At 40.6% G+C, this 26421-nt stretch overlaps 2 protein-coding genes across 2 annotated transcripts in view; one reads left to right on the top strand and one right to left on the bottom strand.

Annotated features, from left to right (window-relative positions):
- Positions 1–26421, bottom strand: part of LOC145433575 (centrosomal protein of 19 kDa-like) — a 198790-nt gene that overhangs the window by 106024 nt on the left and 66345 nt on the right. The window lies entirely within an intron of this gene.
- LOC145433563 (uncharacterized) lies at positions 12623–26093 on the top strand. The gene is made up of 9 exons (XM_080310691.1): positions 12623–13001; positions 13992–14137; positions 14308–15474; positions 15536–15639; positions 21022–21131; positions 21203–21370; positions 21754–21861; positions 25398–25531; positions 25740–26093. The coding sequence occupies exons 1-9, from the start codon at positions 12844–12846 to the stop codon at positions 25871–25873; spliced, it is 2229 nt and encodes a 742-aa protein (XP_080166817.1). The 5' UTR covers positions 12623–12843; the 3' UTR covers positions 25874–26093.

Genomic DNA, 26421 nt, shown 5'->3' with positions numbered 1-26421 from the left:
TATGGACTGACCTGACATACTAATACTACGCAAACTACGTGTCATTTCGACGTGTATATAGGTGCTTGCTAGCTATAGCTAGAAGCTATCAGTCAAATCAATAAGGAATGCATGAGAAAACATGTCATCATCATAGTGATGTAGGATTGCAATGCAAGGCATGATCGGATATCCGAATCAATAGATATCCAAGTTTCATTTTCGCAAATGTAAGCTGAATGCAGCATATTTGGCCGTAAGCGCGCCCGAATTCCCTATAGCTTATGAATGAGTTCACGAGTGCGTTGTCATGGTGGCATTTCGGACAACTTCTCCCGTGGCAGATGGTTAGTTTCCCCCAATCGAACGACAGATATTATACTTCACTCATTCCGCTCAATGCAACAACACGAATTGTTATATATGGGCGACGAGTTAATCTTAAACTTAATCCACTTCGGCTTGATATGTGTACGCTGAAAGATACGTTATATAAATTCACAATCCAATCATGAAGGCTATCAATACAAATCATATATAGTTGCAGACTCTCAATATGTGAGCCATGTCTGCACTTGACGATATTAGATCAGCTGAATCCAATGTCAAGGCCATATTAGAATGTGATATGTGGGCCTAAGACGATTATAAATATATCGATAACGTATACATATAGTCCACAAATAGTTTCGGACGGCTTGTACTCGATGTTTATTTGTCAATAGGTCACGACAGCTTAAAAATTGCTCAGCGCATCTCCTGACAAGGACTGCCTTGCGGTTGCCAAAAATACTTGCAATATCGAAACTATGCTCGGTGTTCGTGATCCGAACGCCATATCTATAATGGGATTATGAAGATTTCAATAAAAACGTTTCAATTTCATTCAGAATTTTCCTTATACTCGTACAAATTTTACGAGCAATTATAGATAATTTGATCAAAAATCCTATGGAAATAAGCGTGAAAGTATAGTCTAAAACAGCCCAGTTGTGTAAGTAGCGGGAACCTACGTGACTACTCTGACAACTGTAGAAGTATTATAGTTGGTATGCTATATATACTTGCTATATAATAATTAGTAGAGGGGGAGAGAAGCATCTCTCTTAGAGAAAAGAGTGTGTATTCACGCACACTATTCGCTAAGATTATACCCGTGAAAGTGATGATAACTAATCGGTGGTAATCAGGTGGTTAAAGTGGTCAGCGTTGCTACGAACGTAGAAGTAACGCTGTAAATTTCTACACAATTACTATAGTGCAATTTCAAATACATTTCTAAACCACCTCGGGTAGAAGTAGAAAACGAAGACCTGAAAAGTATTCAAGTAATTAGGCGGCCTTTCGTCGAAATAGCAGTGTGCAATGTGCATCTTCCCAGCTAACGAGCATGGCGAATGACACTACTTTGATGCAATCTTCAAAAATATATTGGGTTACCGTGGTACAGGCGTACTTTCGCCCAGTTGTCATGACAATTTCATTAAATAAAGTTCTGCAAGAATATCTCCAAAATACTTTCTATTTCATCAAGTAAGTAATAGTGGAAGTGTAGTCTAAACACCGTAGTATAAAAACGCGACGAAGTAGTGCAATGCAGACTTGGACAACTAGAAGATTTTCAGCTTTTCCGAATTAGATTAGAATTAGAATTAGAGGTACACAGTAGTTTTCCAAATTAGATTAGAAGTAGATTTACTGAATTCGCAAAAACTTGGGCCTTGAATGAAATTGTGAATGGAAAATAAATACAGCAAAAATAATTTCATATCTAATCACAGTGCATTCCCATATAGCCATGAGAATGATTAAGTTGTGTACACCAAGCTTTTGGTTCATTTTGTACTATACCGGGGTCACCACAATCGCGGCGGGCGATCTGATCTGAGATTTTGGAAAAACGCAAAATAAAGCATTTTGAAATGCTAACATGGATTTCAGTTTCAGAATAAGCTATTCGCCTGTGCCCAACGACACTATTCCACACTAGCTGAAACGGTTTCGGCGATGGCAACAGCATTCCATCGATGGAGAGTCAGATGATGTCAATAAGCATATTGCCTTGGCCCAGACACTGCCAAGACCGAGACGCTTAGGAAAAAGCATAGGACGTCTCCACAGGATCAATCTTTAGGATGAGATAGTCTTTCAGCTAGTGACATGTCTGGAGCCCCAATATCGATTCGCTATCGTGCCGCTAATAGCTCAAAATAAAATCACGTTCATGATCATGATATTTATTGTTATTTTTGTACTACTTTAATAAAACTTTACTTCTTTTGTGGTAACCATGAGCATCGCCCATGTTAGTCAGCACAGCGTAGTTCTAACGCAGTGATTCCTAACGTGGGCGATATCACCCTCCAGGGGACAATTTCGCGGTCTAGGGGGGTGAAAATAACGAAGGGGGCGATAGGGGGCGAAAACGGACGAACGGGGCGATGAGGGGGGGGGGGCGAAAATAACGAAGAGGGCGATGGCACGTTAAAACGTATGCCCATTTTTCGTTTCCCAATCTTTGGGGGCGATGATCGGTGTGGAGCTTGAAAAGGGGGCGATGAGTCGAAAAAGGTGGGAACCGCTGTTGTAATGTAAAGTTTTGAAAACTAGAATGCTGTTCGCAGATTACAAGCTACTATGCTAGCAGGCTATTATTCGTCGCAATAACTACTATGACTATACGGTGTAAAGAAGGCGATGGCGGGTTGGCACTAGATTTCCTTGTATGAGAAGGATATTCTTGTTAACTCGCTGCAAAATGCCTCGGACAAAGAGACATTTTCAGGAAAACAATAAATTATATTAGAATTAAAATGATAGCATATTAACATTTTACAAATTAGATTAGAAGTAGAATCAGAGCATAAGAACATTTCTAAAATTAGATTGGAATTAATCTTGAAGCATGGAAATATTCTTCAAATTAGATTAAAATTAGATTACTGACATTTCGCTCTAATTTAGTGAAATTAAACAACTAGAATTATTTGGTTGTCCAAGTCTGGTGCAAGGAGGCAAAATCTACTGGAGTAACTCGCAAAAGCAGACGCACTTAGTTATTGACAACCTCCGGTGATGAATATACTATAATTAGTATATACTTGGCATGATACAGATCGGTGTTTATGAAACGGCACGCAAGTCACTCCTCATGTGACCAAAGCAGTTTTTTTTTATATTGAATAGTCTATGTGACCTGTCCATCGATATGCTTCTTCATTTCCTACTATTGGCAACGGGCCTACATGGATTTGGATATTTGAATGTTGTATAATGTTGGCATATTATATTGTGTGATATCAGCGTATACGCATTAGGCCTACCTCCAATTCCGTCATGTACTTATGAGCACACCTAATTCTAAAAATATCTCGATCATTGTGACGTTAGCACAAGTTGAATTGAAAGACAACGGAACATAGTGGAGCATTCCAGCAAAACAATTCAATTCCAATCTGTTGTTCGCTTCCAACCTGCGTAATTGCACGCGAATTGAGAGCAAGGTGTTGCGATCTAGAAACACGTATGCCTTTCCTGAATTATGATACTATCCAAGTTAACGTGTGATTAGGTAAAAGACCGCGTATAGTTGTTTGACTAGTGATGTAAAAGTAAAATTCAGCCAGCATCGCAGATGGATGGATCAAAGGGACATCTGGCAATCTGGCATTGCCTGCACGAGTGCATCGATTGGAGGTCAAAATTATCCAAGTTTAGATCCGTTGATCAAATTTTCGACACATCTGCAAGATAAGCTTTTATATTCCCAGACCAATAGGCTGTATAGTAGAGTAATAATCCAAATGGAAATATAATGGCGTATGTCCGAGGCTCGTATCCTGTATTGATTTAGAAGCCGTGTACCGAAAGAAAGTATAGGTACGGGATCTAAATGCTATAGCAGACATATGCCTCAGACATATGGCATTATATTTTCCACTTGGATTATTACTTTATGTTTAAAGAAAAGTAGTGTGCACATGCACATGTCATACGCCGTGACAAAAACAGCGATCAATAGATACACGTTGGAAATATAGCATAGCCATGTTTTCTCTGATTATTTATACGTTGCAAACCAACGTTGCCAATTGCCGATTTGGTGAAAAACATTGAAACCTCGTACCTACGGAATATATCCCACTATACATCGCGGTGCAAGCTGCAAGTAAGATTGAACAGAAGAGAAACGTCGAAAATTCCAAGGTTCACCTAATGCTAATCATTAGGGCGATTTTTTTTTACCTAAAAAACGGAAGATTTTGACCTAAAAAATCTAAATTTTGACTTTTTTTACCTAAAAAAGCTGAAATTTGACCAAATTTTGACCTCACGTATGCAAATTAGGTGTTTTCGCACATAATGTTAAAATTGTACTACTTATCTTCATTTCTGGTTGGAACTGTCTGTCCTTACAAAGTAGATTGGCCTGAAAGAACGTTTTTGGCTTAAAAACTGACAAATTTTTACATGAAAAGACTAGTATTTTAACGAAATCTGGCCCTATGAAGAATTGCAGTAGTTACATTACGTATTATGGTGGAATAATTAAAATTTGTTGTAGTACAACGAAAGATACTTTCCTACATTCTCGCAGAGAAAGTGTTTGTTTTGTGGTATTCATGGTGTTTGTCAACTACTAAGGTCATTTACACCAGGCCGATATTCTTCATTATTTTCCGTAACTGCCAACATATAGCACGGCCCACCTCTAGGCTTTTTTGTAAGACACCGCTTACGCGGATGAGGTGGCGAGGAGGAGCCTAGGTAAACCTCCAACACTTAGCTATCGGAATTATGAAGTCGACCTCGGTCGGAATGGAACCCACACCCATTGGTGTTGTAGCCCCGGATTATACCACTGCGCTGTCTCGGGTAGAAAGTGTCTTACTAAGTAGCTTGTCAAGAATGGAGAAAGAACGTTCAACAGCAGCAGTTGTTAGCTGACAACACTGAAGTTGTGTGCACACTGCTTGCTGGTGATGCACCGTGTTGCTTCATTCTGACAATGTTGTCTATATCACAATTTTTCAGCTTGCGCTTCTTGATGTAAGAACCATGCAATGCCCAAGCAGTCTTGCTTCAGTTAGGATATTGCGGTACGTTGACCATAAAACCATGTCACTATTTGTTTCATTTAACCGTTTATGATTCACAATGCGCAGACGATGGGCCGTTTACAACGGTAGGCCTATAAAGTAGGCTACAGGCTGTAAATTATCAAATGATAAGTTCACAGACAGCGCAAAATCTACGATACAAACTAAATGTAGAGGTCAAAAAATGTTTGATTTTGTAAACAATTTTGACAAATTTTGACCTAACGCTACAATTTTGACCTAATTTTGACTTTTTTTGACATGTCAAAAAAAATCGCCCTACTAATCATAATACTTAGTTATCGTTGGCCCCGCATAAAATTTTCCAAAGATGAAACTATAACCTTCTAATTAGGGTAGAGTGAAGATAACTTTTTTTATCATATCGAAAAAATGGGGGTTCTTAAATCCCGACAAATGACCTAAAACTTCGACAAAATTGGTTTTAGGGGACTGCCCCCATTTTCCAGCCGGCATCGCCCAATTTCTGCGCGGGAGGGGGTAAAATTGCCCATCTCGACAACCACTGGTCGTAGAGTCATGATATATAGCTCAGAAGCTGCAGAAACATCATGTTTATATAAGTCCTAAGAAGAAAGTTTTCTCTATTGTTAACACAAAACGAGTTACAGCCAAAAAACATAAAATTTTGAAGCGGGTAAATTGTAGGAGTAGCTATGTTACATGTAGTGTGATTTACACAAGAACAGCAAAATAAATCAATCTCATTATGTAAAAGCTCACTGGTAAGGGCTGTTAATCCATCTATTTTTAGAACAGGCCAGCGGGCGATTCAGCTGGTCCTTGCGGGCTACCTGGTGCCCGTGGGCACCGCATCCGATGACCCCAGATCTAGAATATGGCTTTGGAAGGGGACCCTTAGTGGTCGTCGAACCCCCCGGAGTAGGGTGGCTGGACACAGTCATAACGTAAGTCCAGACCCCTGTGGGCCATATTGATATCCACCCAGGACTTGATAAGTTTGATAAGATCATAGGTGGCCTAATAGGCATCCGACCGCGCACACACTCCGATACCTCTATTGCCTGCCGAGGCGACAACATGACGCCTTAATGCATCTTCCAGGCTGGGCCCAGTTCGTTTCTCCTCTCGGATTTTCCTTTAGACCTCATTCTGTTGCCACCAGAGACTAACCCATCCTCCGACGAGGCTGGGAGACCATTGCTGGCATGGTATATTTGCTACTGAGCCCACAGTCTAAGCATGACTTGCCACTTCTTTCTCATGGAGACGTCGCCCGCTTGGGTATTTCTCAACAGTATTCAACTGAACGGGTCGTCAGAGGCACTCCCCGGCCCACTAACGGCTACCCGCCATGCATTTAGGAAGAGCATGGATGTTCTTTTGCTATTTTTACCGATTTTGCGCACGGCGCCGCCCACACACGTCTTTACGTCGTACGCCAAGCATATCTTGTACGGACCCTTGTACTGTACACTTCATATTTCAAGGAATAATCAAGCCCTAGGGCAGTGGTTCCCAACCGGGGGAGAATTTCCCCCTTGGGGGGAATTTTGAAATTTTTAGGGGGGAATCTGGCTTAATTTTTTTAGGGGAAATCTGGCTTTGGCATTGTATCGGCAGATACACTGGGCTCACAAGGTTTTTAGATTTTTCTGGCATAGAGCTGTTAAGTAGAAATTATAGTTCTTTACAATTGTATGTTTCTTTGGCGGATTTCAAGCTATAAGTGTATGTTTAAATGCCTTCCGTAGATATTACACCACCTGATAAAGTGAGGCTCACGAGACGATTTCGTTGGGTCCACCACAGCCTCTCGACAAAATTACTATTAAGCAGGAAAACGTCAAGCCGAATTCAGCACAAGGCCGCTAGTGAAATTGTTTAACTTTTTAAGCCAACATATGAGCTAACGTGAAAAACATACTGCACCAAATTCATCGATTCAACTCAAGTCCATAGCAAGCGAACTTGGTGATTTATTCTTCGCCAGCGGCTACCCGACCGGTCAAAAACAGGTCAAATTTGACTGTACTTTACCAAAGTTTAGTGCGGTCCGCATTCACAATAGTTCGGACATATCTGAATATGTTTGGCCATTAATTGCTCAGTCAACAAATGGTTGCGCGTTAAAAAGCACATTTTTTTAGTCACAGGCAACTTTTTCATAGGGGGGAATTTTAGCTCAAATATCGGTCAAGGGGGGCACGAGACGAAAAAGGTTGGGAACCACTGCCCTAGGGGCTTGGATGCCAAAGTCTCACATATATTTGCTACTAAGGCAGCAGTCGAAGCACGACTGTGTCCTTCCACCACATTCAAGGGGTCTACCGACAACTCAGGGTCTCCTTCCACAATCCAAAGCCATATTCTAGATCAGGGGTCACCATCTGGTGCCCACGGGCACCAGGTAGCCCGCAAGGTACAGATGAATCACCAGTGGGCCTGTTCTAAAAATAGATGGAGTAACAGCCCTTACCAGTCAGCTTTTACATAATGAGATTGATTTATTTTGCTGTTCTTGTGAAAATCACACTAACATGCAACATAGTTACTCCCGCCATTTACCAGCTTCAGAATTTTAGTGTTTTTTGGCTGTAACTCGTTTTGTGTTCACAATAGATAAAATTTTCTTTTTAGGACTTATATAAACATGATGTTTCTGCAGCTTTTGAGCTATATATCATGACCCTGCGACCAGTGGTTGTCGAGATGGGTAATTCTATTCCCTCCTGCGCAGAAATTGGGGGTTGCCGGCTGGAAAATAGGGGCAATCCCCTAAAATCAATTTTTCTTGAAGATTTAGGTCATTTGTCGGGATTTGAGAACCCCCTTTTTTCGATTTTGAAAAAAAAAAAGTTATTTTCACTCCACCCTATTTCTAATGTTAAGGCGATCATACAGCCAACAGTATAGCAGTGTTGGGATCAAGTCACTACCTTCGAGTCACGAGTCATTTCGAGTCATTGCACATTTTGACTCGAGTCAAGTCAAGTCAATCGATTGTCGAAGGTGACTCGAGTCAAGTCAAGTCACTCGATTGTTTGAGGTGACTCGAGTCAAGTCGAGTCAAGTCAAGTCGAGTCACGAGTCAAGTCACAATTCAAGTCAAGTCAAGTCAATCGATTGTCGAAGGTGACTCGAGTCAAGTCAAGTCACTCGATTGTTTGAGGTGACTCGAGTCAAGTCGAGTCAAGTCAAGTCGAGTCACGAGTCAAGTCACAATTCAAGTCAAGTTGCCTTTTCGAAGTATGAGGCATGATTACTTCATTTCATTTTGCTAGCTGCCTGAAGTACAGATTGAGTGGTAATTGATTCTGAACACATGAACGAATACAGTTGAATATCCACGCAAGAAGGCGTTGTATCGCTCAAATATAGACGTATAACTATTAAACTATACGTACGTAATTGCATTGCATCAGTTTATTGTTACCAGCCAAAATAGAGAAACGAATTGAAAAGATGCAATACATTGCCCATTTACATATTGATATGATATAATTCGAGCCTGTCCCAATGGTTGAGGAGTAATGTAAACTATATTCGAATTCAATTTCAATAAAACAAGAGGTTTGGCTAAGGTAAGAACAGAGAACAGATATGGATATTTTGCTATCAAATTACTTTACACCTAGTTTACGAAAACGTAAGCTGTAAGCTTCTATCACGTCGTTTGTGATCATTTTATTTGTGAAAGAACAATGGAGGCTCAGTAAAACACACGATCATTCACCAGCGTTTCGTGAACAATCCGAACATATGGAAGATACAGTAATTTTTAGCGACATCGATTACTTGATGACATGAAATTGACTCGTGAATTTCGCTCCGATTCACGAGTCAATCCACATTTCTGTTACGCCGAGTCAAGCCAAGTCAAGTCATTTTATAAAAGTGACTCGACTCGAGTCAAGTCAAGTCATATAGTATATTAGGATAGCAGTGTAGTGTATATAGATATACAGAAGCACAGGCGCCGAGTTACTAGGTGGCGGGGTGGCGTAGCCATCCCAATGAAACATTTATGGAGTGGTGGCCACCCCATACAATAAGATTAAACTCCCGCCGTCTGCGATTTCAAATCATCAGCGCTGTCAATGAGCGAGTCTGTGATAGCGCGTAAATGCCAACTATTTACCATTAACCGATACGCGCGCGAATAATTGAATACGCAGCTTCGTTGGCGACGACGAACTAGTGGTAAAACGCCCTAATAAATTGTAATCCGTGATTAGTAATCAGACAATCGAAGCAACCTCGTTTAAGACGTCGATTTCGACACGCTTGCGCTGAGAAACATCATGTTCTCTCTTGACCAGACGAGCGAATTCACGTTCTCCTTATAATTAAATTGTATTTGCGCCCATACTCGTTTGCAAAATAGTTTGAGTTAGTTCCGTGAGAGTCTCTTTAATTGGAGGCTTGGAGCACCAAATAGGGCAGTGTGTTTCTGTATGCCTGCGAATTGAAAGCCATTCCTGCATAAAGTGCGCATGCGCATATTCATTACTCTAACAAGGCTTTGTCAACTTTTATCGGGAAATGCAACAATGCAGCTCAAACATCGTTATAATGAGCAAATCAATTGTCGCGATGTCAGACTTGGAACCCCATTGTGATGTACGCAAGTTGCGGAATTACTGATTAGATGTGCGCTTACTCGTTTGCTATCATCTGTAGGCTACTAATTCTTGTTTGCCTTATACACTCGCATTCCCTCGGTGTCACTTGACAGTGCTTGATTTTTTATTAATACTGCGCATTGTGCAGTGTACGGCTTTGAATTACGTTGTCAAAAATTGATGCAACACGAGATTCTCGGTGGCGCAAATTCTGAATTTATTCGATTAGTTTGAACGGGAACCTTCTATATTCCAATAAACTTAATTGCTGGACGGACTCTATCGAGTGCAACCATATCACGGATCGAATTCCAAAACTTTTGGATATGTATTTCTATGCTCTTACTGCAATAACACGTGGATAATTAAAATCGCACCATTTTACGATCAAATTCGACTGGCTGATCGGGGCCTACGTAGGCCGTAGGCCCCGGGCTGATATTAACCAGCGCGTTGACGGCTCAAAAACCCCAGGCGCGTAGCCACGGAGTTTCTCATTTATAACTAGAAATCCCGTCCTTTTGAAATGCCAATAAAGTAATTCGTATTATCGATGCTGCGTACTGCAAATTAGCGATATTCATTTGTATGCGAAAATGGCCATCGATATCTCATGTGCAGTGCACTATCGTCGGTGGTATGATAACGCGTCCGTATGCAGGCCTGCTACCGTCCGCAGAAACACTTTCGCCAAACAGTAACAATCTCCGAGTGTAATATTGTTTGTGTTTATGTATCTTTTTGATTAAAACTTATGCCCGCGTTTGAAAAAATTTTGCTTGTTGCCATTGCGGAATCTGGGTACTTAGGTATGACTAGCGCACCCTGTCATTTTAATTATTGCAGGTTTGCGGCATGTCCGCAATATCGTTATCAGCGCAACTTTACCGGCCGATCGTACAAACCGATAAAATTGATCACTACTATGTATTTCGCACAGCGTACTGATGCTGGTTTCAGAAAACTAACGATCCTTATTAGATGTACAAATTTGACGTCATCGTTAGAAACGTAGATTTCATCTCGCGCTCTGAGACACAACATCTCCAATCGCGATTCGACGATCAAATATACGTCCACCTTCTTCAAATTAAAGTGCATTATTTGCCTCGATGAGGGCCGCAAGCCGCGTTTAAAATATTTTGTAAGCCATTTTTGTGATGAATATTTTCGGAGCGCAAAGTTGAACGGTGTTTTATTGTGTGTGCCTGCTAGTTGGAATTTATTCCAGTGCCCATAATATTAATCCAACTATGCTTTGCGAACGTAAATCGGGAAATGAAGCAATGCAGTCTAAATCGATGTTTTAATCAGCAACCAATTGTCGCGATGCGAGCTACTCAATACTAAGTAAAAACCCATTGTGTTGGCGGTAAGGGATAATTACTGATTGGCCGCGCGTGTTTGTAATCATAATTCTTGTTTGTCTTTCGCGTTCCAGAATTGTCGCGCCCGTGTTAGTGCTCAGTCCAGCGACGAATGGCGAGTGCGTGGCAATCAATGACCTAAATTCGCAATCATGTCAACGGGAGATCGCGTCACGTTACATGCGATATGTGTGCACAGACTAATCTCGCTAATTGGTCGCGGCCCCGCGTAACACTGATAATACGACTTGTTGAATTGCAAGTGAATATTAGCGTCGGAATGGTCATTTCAAAAGGACGGGGCTTTGCGTTTAAAAGGAGGGGGTTCCGACACCCCCTTGGCTACGCACCTGCCGCCACCCCATTCAAAAATAAAAGTCGGCGCCTATGTATAGAAGTATAGGATAAATTTACGTTTTTCATTGCATAAGCCAATAATAAAAGACGGGACTATACCGTCGACAAATTGCATGTTTTCAATCCGTTTGAGATTGCATGGGCCACGGTGGAGATGGAATAACTGACAGACAAGCGCGATCTTCCTGAGTGACACCCATGCAGATTCAGAATTGGTCGGAATAAATATGCCATCTTACGCATGGGCCCAGAGGTGATCAGTAACTACGTGCATATATTTTCCGAAGTACTCAGTAGGGTTTGTCTACTTGCATTACTTACTCAAGTTACTGCGTTTTAGACTACTTCCACTAACATGCAGTTTTCGAAGTCAAGATATACTTACATTTCAAGATTTCGATTTTATCCATAGTATAATTTGGAGATATTTGCATTACTTTCATGAGTGTCATGTTGTTGACATTGTAATGCCAACTATGCAATGCAGAATTGTACTGCAGAGTTGCCGAACCTTCATGACGAAAACAGACTATAAATAATTGGAAAATTTCAGCTATTTCCACCGTCATTAGGGATTCGGCGTTACTCCCGAGTATGCATTTTGCAGTTCTGGAAATTGGCAGTGGAAATTGACTAACGACATGTCCGTGACGCCTCTTCCAAATATACTTCTTTAAAGTCCTTATACTGACTTACTTGAGTACTTATCAGACGTTTTATGGTCCCGACTTCTACTTTTTTTATTAGAATTCTGGTTGTACAAGCCTGGATTTGCATGAGATTCTGAAGAAAGGAGAAAATAATGCGTGGGTTATATTTTAATAAGAGGAACTTCCGACCTCCTTTATTGAAATTGTGGGTAAAGTCGCCAATAACATTTACAAATCCCCAGTGACTCGCTAATTTTGGCCCTGTAACTCCGAGCAATCTGCGGGATATATTCTATTATACTTACCAACTCCGATACCTTGAGAGAGGTACAATGTTCACTAATAAGTCATTATAAAAGATGTATTACAACATTAGTTATTAACGAAGGTATTGTATTTAAATAATGCCATCCTTCGAAAATGATTCGATCAAGAATAGCTATATCCATGCGTATTATTCCTCAAGTGTCTTGTTTCACTTTCCTGATATCTACCATTTCGCGTGACATTTTACATCGCTCTATACAAGCACGATATTATTGTCTCGCATTTTGTGTCATTTATACAACGGTTTCATCGTATGATTTCTGTGACGCAATTTATCAATAAAAGTCGGAACTCACTGAAAGTCTAGCGTACAACGTATATTTATAAATGCATCACACGGCATGAAACTTTGATTCGTAGTGATGCCATTCAGCGTGTCAGTCTTTGAGAAAGGACCATTTTATAAATCTAGACAGGCATTGTAGCTTATGACTTCAAGTTGGTCACAGTCATACGCATGCCAATCTCGTCCATAAATTTCCCGCCCCCTATCTATGATTCGATGATGGCAAGGAAAAATTTGAATCTGGACGGACTAAGTGAAGAGGAGCTTAGACATATCAGTGAGGTTCTGTCAAGAGATAGAAAACTGCAAGAAACCAGTAAATTTATCAAGTAAGTCTTTAGGGCCGACATAACAACATATTAAATTTATCTCATTTTTCGACCATGCTTTACGCCATCTCAATGATTTTATGTCATCAAAGTGCTTGCATAACAAGCTATTATGTAGGTATATGGCAATCTTCAATTATGAATGAGGTATATAATGTAATTATTGAGGCACAAATGTGATAGTGCAGAGGTATATTCGGCACTTGTTGACCAGGCATCCGAAACTGTCGCTTGTCGTTCTATGCCTTCTCGCTAAAACTAGAGCAGGGGTCACCAACAGGCGGCCGGCGAGGTCATATTCAGCGGCCCGCGACTTGATTTGAGATTTCGGAAGAATGCTAAGAAAGGCATTTTGAAATGCTGAAATTGAATACAGTTTCAACATATTGTTGTTTTTGTTTCAAAATAAACTGTTCTCCTGTGCCCAACATCATTATTCCTCACTAACCAAAATGGCTTTAGCAATGGCAACTATTGGCAACAGCATTCCATCGAGGGAAAATCAGCTGATTTGAATGGGCTGGGCATATTGCCTTGGCGTGCAATGGCCCAAACACTGCCAAGACCGATAGACGCTTAGAAAACGGCTTAGGGATTCGCCATAAAATCAAGTTTTAAGTGGAGTTAGTCTTTCATCTAGTTATGTCTCTCGCTAGCCCCAATATCGATTCCATAGTCGCTGAAATGCGTTGCCAGATACCATGCACAGCTCAGAGTTCAGAATAAAATGAAATTGATTGTCATGATTTTTGTTGTATTTGTATTCCCTTGATAAATTATTACTTCTTCTGTGGTAACTATATGTACATCGACTATGTAAGATAACACTGCGTTGTATTAACATAAAGTTCTAAATCGTGGTTGCTAAGCTGCGTAGCTTATTTTATATCGATATTGAATTCATGCGGCCCGCGACCGCTAGAAATTTGAAAAGTGGCCCGCGACCTGTTTTGAGTTGGCGACCCTTGAACTAGAGTGTAAATTTTGCAGAATTCCCCTCAACAACAACTACGACGCTGGCGTCAAAAGTAATGTCACTGCCAGCGATCTGGTGTCGGCTGAGATAGACAGGGTGAAGAGACTCACTCCAGTGTCTGAATACAGTGGAAGAAGTACACCAACCCGAGGGAATTCAGGTGCTATTTGGTTGATGGCTTATACTGCAATACAATTAATCAATACTAATTTGGAGGCAGTATAGGCGGTATCAATCGTACTATTGGCCTGAATACATTTGGCTAATCGATTTTATAGCATATTGTTCTCTGCAGCATGAGCGAAATTAAATACGGTGTTCATCATTCAGGTTCTGGAACTGCCACCCCGGTACGTGAAGGTATCTTTCAATCCTTTGCCGGAATGATATCTCGCACGATTGTAGCAATGGATATATCTGGCAGGACCAAGTCTGACAGCAAAACACTGAACGCTCTGGCTGATGCAACCGTGAAATTAGATTCAATACCCAAGGTACCATTCAATTACAACCCGAGGGAGAATTCAGGAAGAAAGGCAACGCTTCTAGAGCTCGCATCGACCAAAACAAACTCACCCGAGAGATCAGTAAGCTCGCCAGCCCCGTCCAATCTCATGTCGCAGTATAGGCGGAGTCGGGAGAACGTAGCTTTTTTCTCCGTTCCTAACTCAGGATTCAGCACTATCCCGCGTAACTTTCGGTCTCGTGAACTCTCTGCGATCCCGATACCAAGCAACCTTCGAGTTAGGTCGAGATCTCCGAGTCTTCAAAACGTGACAAGCTCGGATGCGAAGCAGGTTGCCTCTTTCGGTGCATCGCCCAGAAACAAGCGTCGCGTCAGCAAGGGTTGTCCGGTCCTCGCTAATCAAGGAACCAACGGCAAGAATAACATGTCTTCTCTGTCACCGTGTGAAGACCATATGCGTTTTTACCCGTCGCCAGGTAAACGAGAATCGCCTGATGGTGCATACGCGCAAATCCCATTCGAGATGGCCGAATCGCCGAGTTCTCCGAACATGACAAGAGCTCGCTCTGAGTTGGACGTCAGGAAAGGGAAGCGCGATCCGATCACGATTTCCATCCAAAGCGGCGACAGTGGAGTGTATTCGAAGACTGAATATTTTCCGAAACGAAGTAACAGCCGGATAGATGATCGCACAATAATGAGTAACTTCTCAGAACCGGAATACGCGTCGGCCTCGGAATCGGATTGCGATTTTGATAATTTTGCCTCATACGACATCACGGATAATAATAGTATGGCGTCCGATTGTTCGTCTCTTTTGGACTCCCCAATGCGGAGACTGCTCTCCGACTGTGCACTGGACAGCTGTGGCGAAACCGATAAAAGAAACAACTCGCCTCTCCCCGTGAGTCCTCATCCTCACGTAAAAAGGAACAAAAGTGAAGTCGTCGCGACGTATAACCGTGACAGTGAGCAAACGCAACCAAAATCAACTGGCCGAGCGAAAGGCCATTCTAGGAATGTTTCGACAGGTAGGCATTTGGCAACCATGCAACACATATGGGTGCATTATATACGGTTTATATACAAAAGGTTCACCAAGTACCTTTCTTCTGTCTGTTGCCGGATCTCCTTCGGCATCTGCAAAAAGCCTCACATTGCCGTCGAGATCAGAGTCGCCTCTTGCGCCAGCAAAGGTACTTTATGCACTTATTCGTGGCATATCTGCTAAGGAGCATATGTTGTTAGGCACTGAAACGTATATTCAGCGGAATTACTGTCAGCACATATTGACATTAGAGTTATAGGCCCGATGGACTGGACAATGGACACTGGACTGGACATGCGTTCGTGCTAATCGCAGGAGTGCAATTTTGATACAATGCAATTATACACCTGTGATGCCCTTGAAAGTTTAGATACTATGTAATTTGGAACTTCGAACCCGTAGTAATAAGTTCATCATCCTATAAGTTCATCAATTCAATCCGTATGGAAGCGAACTCACAAAATTGTAGGTATGCTTGAAATATTTCCGACTAAAGGTGAACTGTGATACCAAGTGATGTCACCATGGATCAGTGCTCCTACTTTTTGTATCTCCTGAGAGTATTTGGAAATGTCGATCAACCCATACTTGGCATAATTGCATAATCAAGTTGGCTATTTTTCTCAGTTCATAACCACGTGTTATAATTGACCTGGAATCCAACAACATGCACGTTATGTAAAATTTGGAAGCCTCTTACGATATGGTGCCATTCGTGACACCTGATCGTGTGTATGCAGACAGGTTTCTATGAATTTCAGCTCACACCACAAATATCATTTCCGCAAACATTCTATTATATATCAGAATGGTATATACCTGATTTGTATTGGGAAAATCATAAATTCGACATTTTGATTTAGCTACGGGCATAATGTCTCGTATTGTTAATTTAGCTGCGGAACTGAAACTATACAGTCTGGGGCACAGAGCGGTCATAATCCGGTTAACATTATGGTCGTTTATGCTACATCGTATGTACCACTCTAAATTCAGCACACTTCTATTCTGTATTGAACGTTCTGAGTGCGAATTAGACCAGCGGTCGAACTAGAACTTGGTCACAGACCTTCGATTGTAACGAATCCCACCTTCATTCGCTGCAAACTGATTTATATATGATATATTTACTACTAGACAGACATATCTCAGAGCGACCTGCAAGTCAATGTGGCACAGTGGCCATCTGTGATGTCACCACACAGCAAATCTTCCATTCATTCTAGATTCCGTAAATATCTAGCCTATATTAGTGACATACCGTCGCTAACAATGGTGCCAAATGTAAGATAACAACCAATGGCTCAAAATCCGCACGATCGATTATTTATTTATACAATCGATTACAAACGTTGTAGCCTATTCCGTGAACTGTTGTAAATAAATAAATATATTTATTCCAAACGTAGGCCAATGTAACACAGAAAATCAAAATATTTCATGTCATTAGCATAATTTTCTCCATTCAATTTCAAGACAGATAGTTTGGTTTTTATTAACGCATGTAAACGAATTAAGACGACGAATTTACGATTGCTGAACTCTGTGATGAGACTGTAGCGACTCTCAAGGCGCGCTCCTCTCTATATTTATCATTTGATTAGCTTGATTACCAATTTGTGACTCCATCCGTTGGCGTTTTAATGTATCGTGTACAACTGTACAATGTACATGTACATTATACATGTCGCTGTAGTTTTGGGTCGCAGTTACTAAGACCGCTCGCAATAAACGCATCTCTCTCTCTTCAAGACCAGCAGGTATTTTTTTTCATTGTTAATACTACGTAGACTACTCGTCGTTAAACGATAACACTGGTCAACACATATTTTTAGGCAGACAAAGTAAGAGTGGTTTTGGGCGTTCTGAAGGGAGCTGATTCCGAATATGACCTTTGTTATTTCAAATTGGCTCTATTTTTGAAGATAACCCATGGGCTATTTTGACTAAAATCTCATATTTTCGCCATCCTAGGTAAAAAATTGGCTCAGTCGTACTATAAAGTTCCGAAATTCAATCTACTAGTTATTTTTAAACGCTGAAGACTGTTACATCTACAGCGTTATATTTCAGGGTTTTAGATTTATCATATAGTTGGAAACTTTCACGGATATCATGTTCATAAATAAACTCCAATCCTGTATGTAAGTGTTTACCTAAGATACTCAAATGACATTGCATTAATTCAATCAGTTTTGTGTCAACGACCTAATCATAAATTCAAAACGATCAGTGGGAATATAATATTATTAGCTTATCTCAAAGCAAAATTGTTTATTGTACTATTTTCGCTTGTAAGAAATTTCGTGAAGTTTCTCGAAAGGTTTCAGAAATAGTCCGCCATAATATGTTCTTCTCATCTGCACTGATATCTTTATTTTGTTGTTTTGATGTATTGGTGTAACCTTTCCCCTTTCTATTCCCTCTAATCAACAATATTATCAGAAAATATACCAAGATGACTGAACAAGAAGTGAGATTTAATGCTCATGTTTGCTCCAAGGTTCATATACTAATTCTTGTACCAACTGTTTGTAGTTGTGGGTGCTTTGCGATCTTCCAAAGTTTTATATCATTATAGAAGGGATTCCACGCAGTGACTCTATACTAGGTATACGCACTTTGTTGGCTCAGCGGAAAATTATCCATTTACAAGTCAAAAGAGATGAGACGCATACTTAAGCTTTCCAAGGACAAATTTGATAGCTTTATACTCTTCTTTCATCTTGGTAGAATGACCAATTGGTACAGGAAAAATATATTTCCGTTGTGCAAAAGTACAATTCTTGAGCTTGACAAACTGTATTTTTTTAAACTAACAAAGATCTCGCATCAGGTCATGTCAATATTAATGGAATGACTGAAAACGACATGAGGGTTCTTCATGGTCAATTAACTATTTATGCGCAGTATAAAAGTAGAAAAATCCAAGATTTACCAACTACCTAGTGAAATTTTCCAAAGTGAATACAGTGATTTCATGCTTGTTTAGGGGTATAAGTATATTCTCTACTACAGCCAAAATCTGGCAAAACTAATGTGATGTTCGTGATCAGCAACCTTGAAAACCCCAGAAACGACTCCTAAATGTTCTGCCAATTTTAATTTTATTTTGTTGACCAGTGTAATTGTTGCTGGTACGCCTATTGCCGTGTACCCTCACTACCCTCGAGGTCAGACGTTAGCTACTCATTTCCATTTTACGTGGATAAGAAAAGCACTTTTATCGAAAAAAATGCACATTCGATCTTAGAAAATCGATACACGGTACTGCTGTCCCGCTTCATATTCCATTTGACTTCTATTTCCGACTATTATATGTGCGATCAATTTACCAATTAATCGACCCAAAAGTCACTTCATTTTTTCTACACTTGGACGAAACACTGAATTATTATTAAATATTCAACTAGTCTGCAGTTGAGTATAGGATTATTTTATGTGGCATTCTTGGATCGTAGGAGCTTGTGGACTATATAGCCAGAGTTTCGAAAAACATCGCGTGTATTTTTCTACATTTCTTCAGCTTAAAGGAGTTTACTTTGTTTTTGTTGTTGTTGTTGTTTGTGGCATTCATCGGGTCCTTCGACTGCCATGGTCATTTACACCAGGCTGATATTCTTTATTTCGATTCTGTAGCTGCCGACTTGTAGCACTGCTCGCTTAAGCGCACCAGGTGCCGAGGAGGAGCCTAGATAAACCTCCAAATTTACATTGATGACTGTGCAGTGCATACGCTATTGTCAAACTTGTTATATGAAGGGTGATGTTGGTAGTATCACGGGGTTTTCAGACACTTTGTGCGCGTATTCGGTGTAGCCAGAATGCAAATATGGAGAGGGTAAACTTTTTCAATAATAAAGTCATGTCACAGTTATACCCTAACAAGCAAATATGACTTCATAACATTGAAGAATCAAAATTTGATTCAGCATTTGCCCTTACGCATAAAGTAGACACTAAGCCAGGGGTCACCAACACGCGGCCCGCGGGCCGCATGCGGCCCACGAGGTCCTATTTTGCGGCCCGCGACCTGATTTGAAAAATTTTCACAAAAACGCTTAGTAAATCATTTTGAAACGCTGAAATTGATTTCAATTGAAACATAATATTGTTGTTGTTGTTCAAAGTAAGCCATTATACTGTGCCCAATATCACTATTCCTTACTAGTTGATACGGCTTCGGCATGGTAATATCATTCCTTGGGTGAAGAATTTGCTAGTACGAATGGGCATAATATTGCCTTGACGTGCAATGGCCCACCACTGCCAAGACCGAGACGCGTGAAAAACGACCTCGGGCTCCCCAAAAGTCGATGCTATACGAGGAGATAGTTGTCTAGCAAGTAGGCCTACCGTGTCTAGCCAACCTAAATATTGATTCTTTAATCCGGGAGTGCTCAATCTGCGGCAGTAGAAGGGAAATTATGCGGCTGTCGACACTTTTGATAACAACCCTACGCTTTCTAAGATACCGCCTACATCAGATCTATAGGTGAATCTGATCACATTGGCCGCGAAAGGATAGATATTTTATAGTAATATGTGAAACTATACGAATATTTATTGACGAAATTCACTAATGAACATGAAAATTTTTCGCGCTTCGCGCGACTACAGACCGCGGTTTTCTGGTGGGTCTTTACAACACAGCTACTAACGATTTCGGTGCGCATAGTAAGCCGATATGCATAAATTTATTAGTTCGGAGTGTATCGGCAACGGACATGGACAGTTTAACGTGGGTATTTGGCCCCAGCTAGATTATCACCACTAACCACCGGTATGCGGTCGCAGGCTACATGAGTAATCGAAATGCGGCCAGGAATAGCAAAAATGTTGGCCACCCCTGTTTTAGCGGCTTCAGACTGTTGCCAGGTATCGTGTACAGCTCATATAGTTCAAAATATAACGAAATTGATGATCCCGATACTTTTTGTTGTATTTGTGTTTGTTCAATAAAATATTATTTCTTTTGTGGTGACTATAACCGTCGCCCATGTCAGAGAGCACAGCATTGTAATAACATAGAGTTATCAGATGTGGTTGTTGAACTGCGTTGCGTACTTTTATATCGATATTGATGTCCTGCGGCCCGCGGCCTATAGGAATTCGGAAAAGTGGCCCGCGACCCATTTTGAGTTGGCGACCCCTGCACTAAGCAATGCCTAAATACCTACCAGCGTGATCGTATACAATGCTCTAATATTGTCACCAAAGTCCACTGCATTCCCAACGTCGTAATTGAACGAAGTTTATCCTTAGTTCTTCCCGCGAAACATGTGGCGTGGCGGTCTGCTGATAAAATGGCCGTTCCATTGCTGAAATCATTGGTATCTTGATATCCGTGGCTGAAATATACCATGCATTACAAACAGACTTGTATGCAGGATCTAATGGTCAGATTGGCTAAATTTCAATGCTGATTAATATGGTATCTGTCGCATGACATTATTTCATATGTCGTACATACAAACTTGGGTTAATCATCGGGATCATTGGAATGATCAGGAATATTGCTTCGCTTCAGATTGATGGTATGAACACCGTCGGAAATATGGAAATATCAGTTATCTACTACTCATCGGATTCTCTGAAGAGTAAAAATATGAACAGAGTGGAGATACCGCGAAATGGAACGTGAGTAAAATCTTTCGGTTACGATTACGACCTCCTGCAATGCAAACTCTATTCGTTATATGTTCTTATAGTAAGAATTCGTCGACTCCAAACCGCAACGTTCTAAGTAGGAAGGAGTACAACGATGTCACTAGTGCCAATCTTCAAATCGACAACACTTGTAAAAGTGGATGTCCTGAATCCATGTACGGGGAGCTTCATGTGTCTATCATGGGTGCGAAATTCCAGGACCACTCGGGGTAAGCAAATCAAGGAGAGATTGTGATATATGTGATATAATAGCTTCAAGGTGGCCATAAATTAAAGATAAAGGGAGTGCATTATGTATCAGTGTATATGTGACTGAAAGTTTTGCTCATATTGGCCTCCAACTGTACGAATGTGTAACGCGGTGCAAGTTGTGATCAAGGCCAGCCTACAAGAAGGCAGGTCATATATATCACCTTTATGTTTCATCGCCACATTTTCCATTTTTACGCCGTGATGTTAATGAAGCGGATACACAGACTTTTCCAAATCACAATTCGTTATCAAAATCTGGAATCATTTCATTTTGCCTCGAAACTGCGCTCGATTTTCTGTGGGAAATAAAAATGTAAATTCGACATGCTGTTACTTTCAGGAAAATCAAGGCCTCTCCAAGCACTTACGTTAAATGTTATTTGCTTCCGGACAAGTTTCACAACTCAAAAATGAAAAGTGCAGTCATCAAGAAAAATAATGAGCCTCGGTAAATATGATCTTAAGCTAATACGTGACGTATATTACGTATTTCTTTCCTGTGCAGTGAATTGTGTATAATGACTTCGATATTTTTTGAGTAGGCTTGGACAATTGGATAGTGGTGATGCTTACTGATATCTAAATATAGGCTATCGTATATTATTTGCTTTTGCTCTCATACATACGCAATAGAATTCACAAACAATACAAGCCATTGCACGGCAAGTTATTTTATTCATATTGCTTGAATGTGACGACTGTTTCTGCTACTTCGATCAATCCACTGATATAAGACGTAAATTCGACGGTGAGCGATCAGTTCATACTCCTTATAATCATCCGCGTTTCAATGTAAAAATGTATTATTTTATACATATATCTACATATATAAATCTGATCTCAATACATTGTTTTTCAAACATATATGCTAGCATGCACAATGCACATTGTACAATTATAAATATACATAGGGTTGAATCGGTAAATCGATGTGTGCATATCAAATACGGAAACAGGGTGTAAGCATATTTCCGATACTATTGGGTATGATGATGCTATGCCGATAATTTCGATCACGCAGCAATTTTCTCGGAGTCGGAAAGACCTCCCGACGACTTATTGGATTATAATGTTCGATAAAAATGTAATGGAAAACGAATGCGAAATTGAAGTGACGTAACCGCGACATTAATGAATTTCTTGTATGGTAACAATCGATCAAGATAAATCATCAGGTGGTAAAAATAGTCAGCGTTGGTACTCAAATAGAAATAAAAGTAATGTCGATTTTCTACTCAAGTACAAGTAGAAATAGCGGTTTCAAAGACACGTCAAAACTACTTCAATTGGGATTCGAAAATTTAATGTTCAAGAGTACTCAAATAAGTAATTTCGAGGGGTCGCATATTTTAACAACTATCGCGCAAAATTATTAGTGACACTACTAATAGATTACATTTTCGAACATATATTCAGCTACCGTGTTACGAGATCTAATTCGCCCATTTTTTTGTCTGGTATTCATGGTGTTTGTCGACTACTATGGTCATTGGTCATTTACACCAGGCCGACGTATAGCACGGCCCACTTCTTCTAGGCTTTTTGTAAGACACCGCTTACGCGGATGAGGTGTTGAGGACAAGCCTGAATAAACCTCCAGCACTTCGGTATAGGACTCCCGAAGTCGACGTCGGTCGGAACCGAACTCGCAACCCATTGGTGTTGCAGCCGCGGATTATACCACTGTGCTATCTGGCCACAAATTCGCCCAGTTCTTATTACAATATCGCTCGTTACAGTCTTTCAAACATACCCAAAACTACTATCTACTTTACAAAAGCCATTTAAATGCACAGAAATTTAGTAGTTTCGCCCATGGTTGTATTGACTCGAGTCGCGATTCTTTGGTAACTCAACTTGACTGGAGTCATTTTTTCAAATGTGTAAAATGACTCGACTCGAATCGTGTCAATTTTTTCTATTTACTGGACTTGTACTCGAATCATTGTGCATGACTCGAACAAGCAATCTGACCCGATACTAGGACGACCAAGACTGACATTATTTCATTGTAACTTCGAAGAATTGTAAAGTTACAACATTATTGGTATGTCGTCTATCAGTCCTGATACTTGGAAAATGGGGCCAGAAACTGTCAAGACTGAAGAATATTACATTATGAATGCGAGCCATTATATATCACGCGAACAGAGTCGAAAATAGCGGGTTGAACCGGATCGAACTGAAAAGTGAACAGTGAACACTATGACTCGGTCTCGACCCTCTACTAGCGGACTTAGACTCGGACTTGACTCTGTGGTGAATTCAAAATGACTCGACTTGACTCGAGTCAAAACTATAAAAAGTGAGATTGACTTGTGTCTCGGAACCTTGTGACTTGCTTACAACCATGGTTTCGCCTAAAACGTAGAGGTTCTTCGTTACTGGCCAACTCCGCTAATCTTGATAGACGGATTTGTACTGGCCTCCCCATTCGTACTTGCCAGCTGTTTTGAACAATATTTGAGTATACGCCAGTGCAGTCAAACCCGCATGGTTTGTTGACATGCCGTCCCGCTGTCTGGTCATTCTACACTTTTAGCGAAAGGAGTGTGTATTAACAAACAGACGACCAAAAAAGGTGGACTCGAGATTAGAACCTAACTCAGTATTATATATTTATATCGCGGTCATAAATCATACGTACCTATACCTCCCTACGTCCCTACATGTATGCATAATTTGGATTAAAATGTTGTACTCGGTTTATACCTCGGTATAAGTCTGAGTTAGCTTCTGGTTTCGTTTGCTACGTGGGTTCACACCCGTATATCATGAGGGGTGGCACACGGGTGGAAATACACAGTCTTTTTGCTCAGAGTGATATGATTGTTTCGACAAAAGTAATCATCGCCAGCCTCGGCTAATTTATCAGAACAACAAAACAGGTGCGCTCGTAGCATATGCAATATTCACGTTCTTCTGTTGAGTGATGTTCATACTGAAGGTTTTAAATCCGTACTAGCGAGGGTTACCATACCTCCTGCTTTCGGAGGATTTGTCATCTTTTTTGAGGGTTTTGAAAATGTCCTCCTTTTTGGCAATTCGTCCTCCATTACAGCTTTTACAGATAAGATGAGGGATAGATTTGAGTTAAATGGGCATAAATGACGCTAAACAGGAAATTCGTGGTTCGTACGTAAGTGACGACCTTTTTTTAGTCAACCAACGGCAAATGTGAAAGAAAAACTGTATTTCGGGAATTGAGCCGGAAAGTTGACCTATTTTTCTAGTCAACCAACCACAACTTCGTGGTGAATTTACCATTTTCCGGATTTTACTCCAGCATTGTAAGTCTGAAAATTCCCGATTCCAAAATATTGTAATTCTAGTAGTAGCAAATGGAAATTCATCACAACGTCGTACAAACTTGCAGACGTTACGCTAATATATTGGTACTCTATTGTTTTTGTGTGATGTCAGACCCTTAGACGAAATAGCGATCGCATAGGTACATGTCATCTTTGGGTTCTTGCAGCATAAGAAGGTAGCCGAAACAAAAATATCATAATGATAATATGATGCGCGTCTAATATATTCGTTAATTATCATAGTATAATGTTCATAGTTAATTATTACTACCGATGGCACTGTGTACCGTGTACTGTACAGTGCACAGATTATAAGCCACGAGTAATCGCTCCCTTACAACTTACAGCCGAGGCACTTCGAACTCTTACCGCATCACTATATAGCGTTGAGGAACATTTATTGCATCATTTTCATTTCATTTCGGTGTGTCTCGCATATATAAAACTAGTTTACCGGGCGCAAATTGCATGCAATATCAACCTTCGGTTTCGGATCGAGTCCGGAAACTATCTGGCGGGCTCGAGCCAAATATTTCCACGGTCCACTTCCATCTGTAATGTGTCTCCACAGCGTTGGTATTCGATTTTACATTGAACCGTGACCTTCGTCCCAAAAAGCTCAAAGAACCATTCTATATGCTGTGTAACCACCAGGATATTTTTATTGTTTCAGATGGAAACACACTTTTGTTCTTGCTGGATTCTCGCAGTCTGAATTGCGAGAGAGGAGCTTGGAAATAGTGGTGGGGAGTGAGCACTTTAAAAAGCAAGAAATAATAGGAGGGGCGATATTGTCAATTGGTCAAGGTTAGTGAAATTGTAATTTTATCGTCAACATAGAACACACATTCATGATCTTATTCCTTATTAACGATCGCTCTATGAAAGCAGTGCATAGCCTGCATATATTATATAGGTCTTTCTTGGCACGCCTAGCGCAAAATACATTACATTGGATGAGTAATCTTGAGTTCACAGTTCTAAGATTATAGATCCTAATACCCAATCTGTTCAGGAGGACCACACCGGCCGTGGATAAAGTCCACCAAGGCTGAATCGTACATATGGAAAAATGCATTATTGATGTCTGGAAGCAGAGTGAAGGCCTTTTTACCGCTGCGATCTGACATGAAACCAACATATCTGTGAATAAAACCACACGCATGGGATGTTGCGGTTGAATGATTTCTTTGGTTGCCAGATGTCGGTGAAAAGTCAAAGACATTGCGAGAAAGGGCGATTTTCTTTGTCAATCCACATGCTACAAATGCTTCTATATGTGAATGTGATATTCACTATGGGTATTGGATGGAGCAACTATTCCTACCTTTCTATAATGTTATGTTTTTACATAAATGAATCGAATTCAGATACGTGTTTTCAAGACACAGAATAAGGCCGGTGTCGGCAACCCTTTTACACTGGGGCGAATGCAAAAATTCGAATATGGAGACGGGTCAACGGTGGGTTGAGATAAACGATTGTCACTAAATTATGAACGGTCGTAGAAGAAACAGGATGAAGTATGGGAGGGAAATTATAATATACGCCATGTCGTGCTGACAAGGATCCACGAGGATGAAAATAAACAAACATTATAAGGTCCAAGTCGAGATTTGCGGAAGTTGTGAGCACTTTCCCTTCTGGCAATTTTTTCCTGATTACAGCTATTTATTTAAGAGATATCTTGCTTCAGC

The sequence above is a fragment of the Botryllus schlosseri genome, chromosome 2, assembly GCF_051294905.1.
Source record: "Botryllus schlosseri isolate E-star chromosome 2, Bs_hap1, whole genome shotgun sequence".
Taxonomy (NCBI): Eukaryota; Metazoa; Chordata; class Ascidiacea; order Stolidobranchia; family Styelidae; genus Botryllus; species Botryllus schlosseri.
Note: the sequence above shows the minus strand (reverse complement) of the source record. Positions and strands in the feature narration are given on the sequence as shown.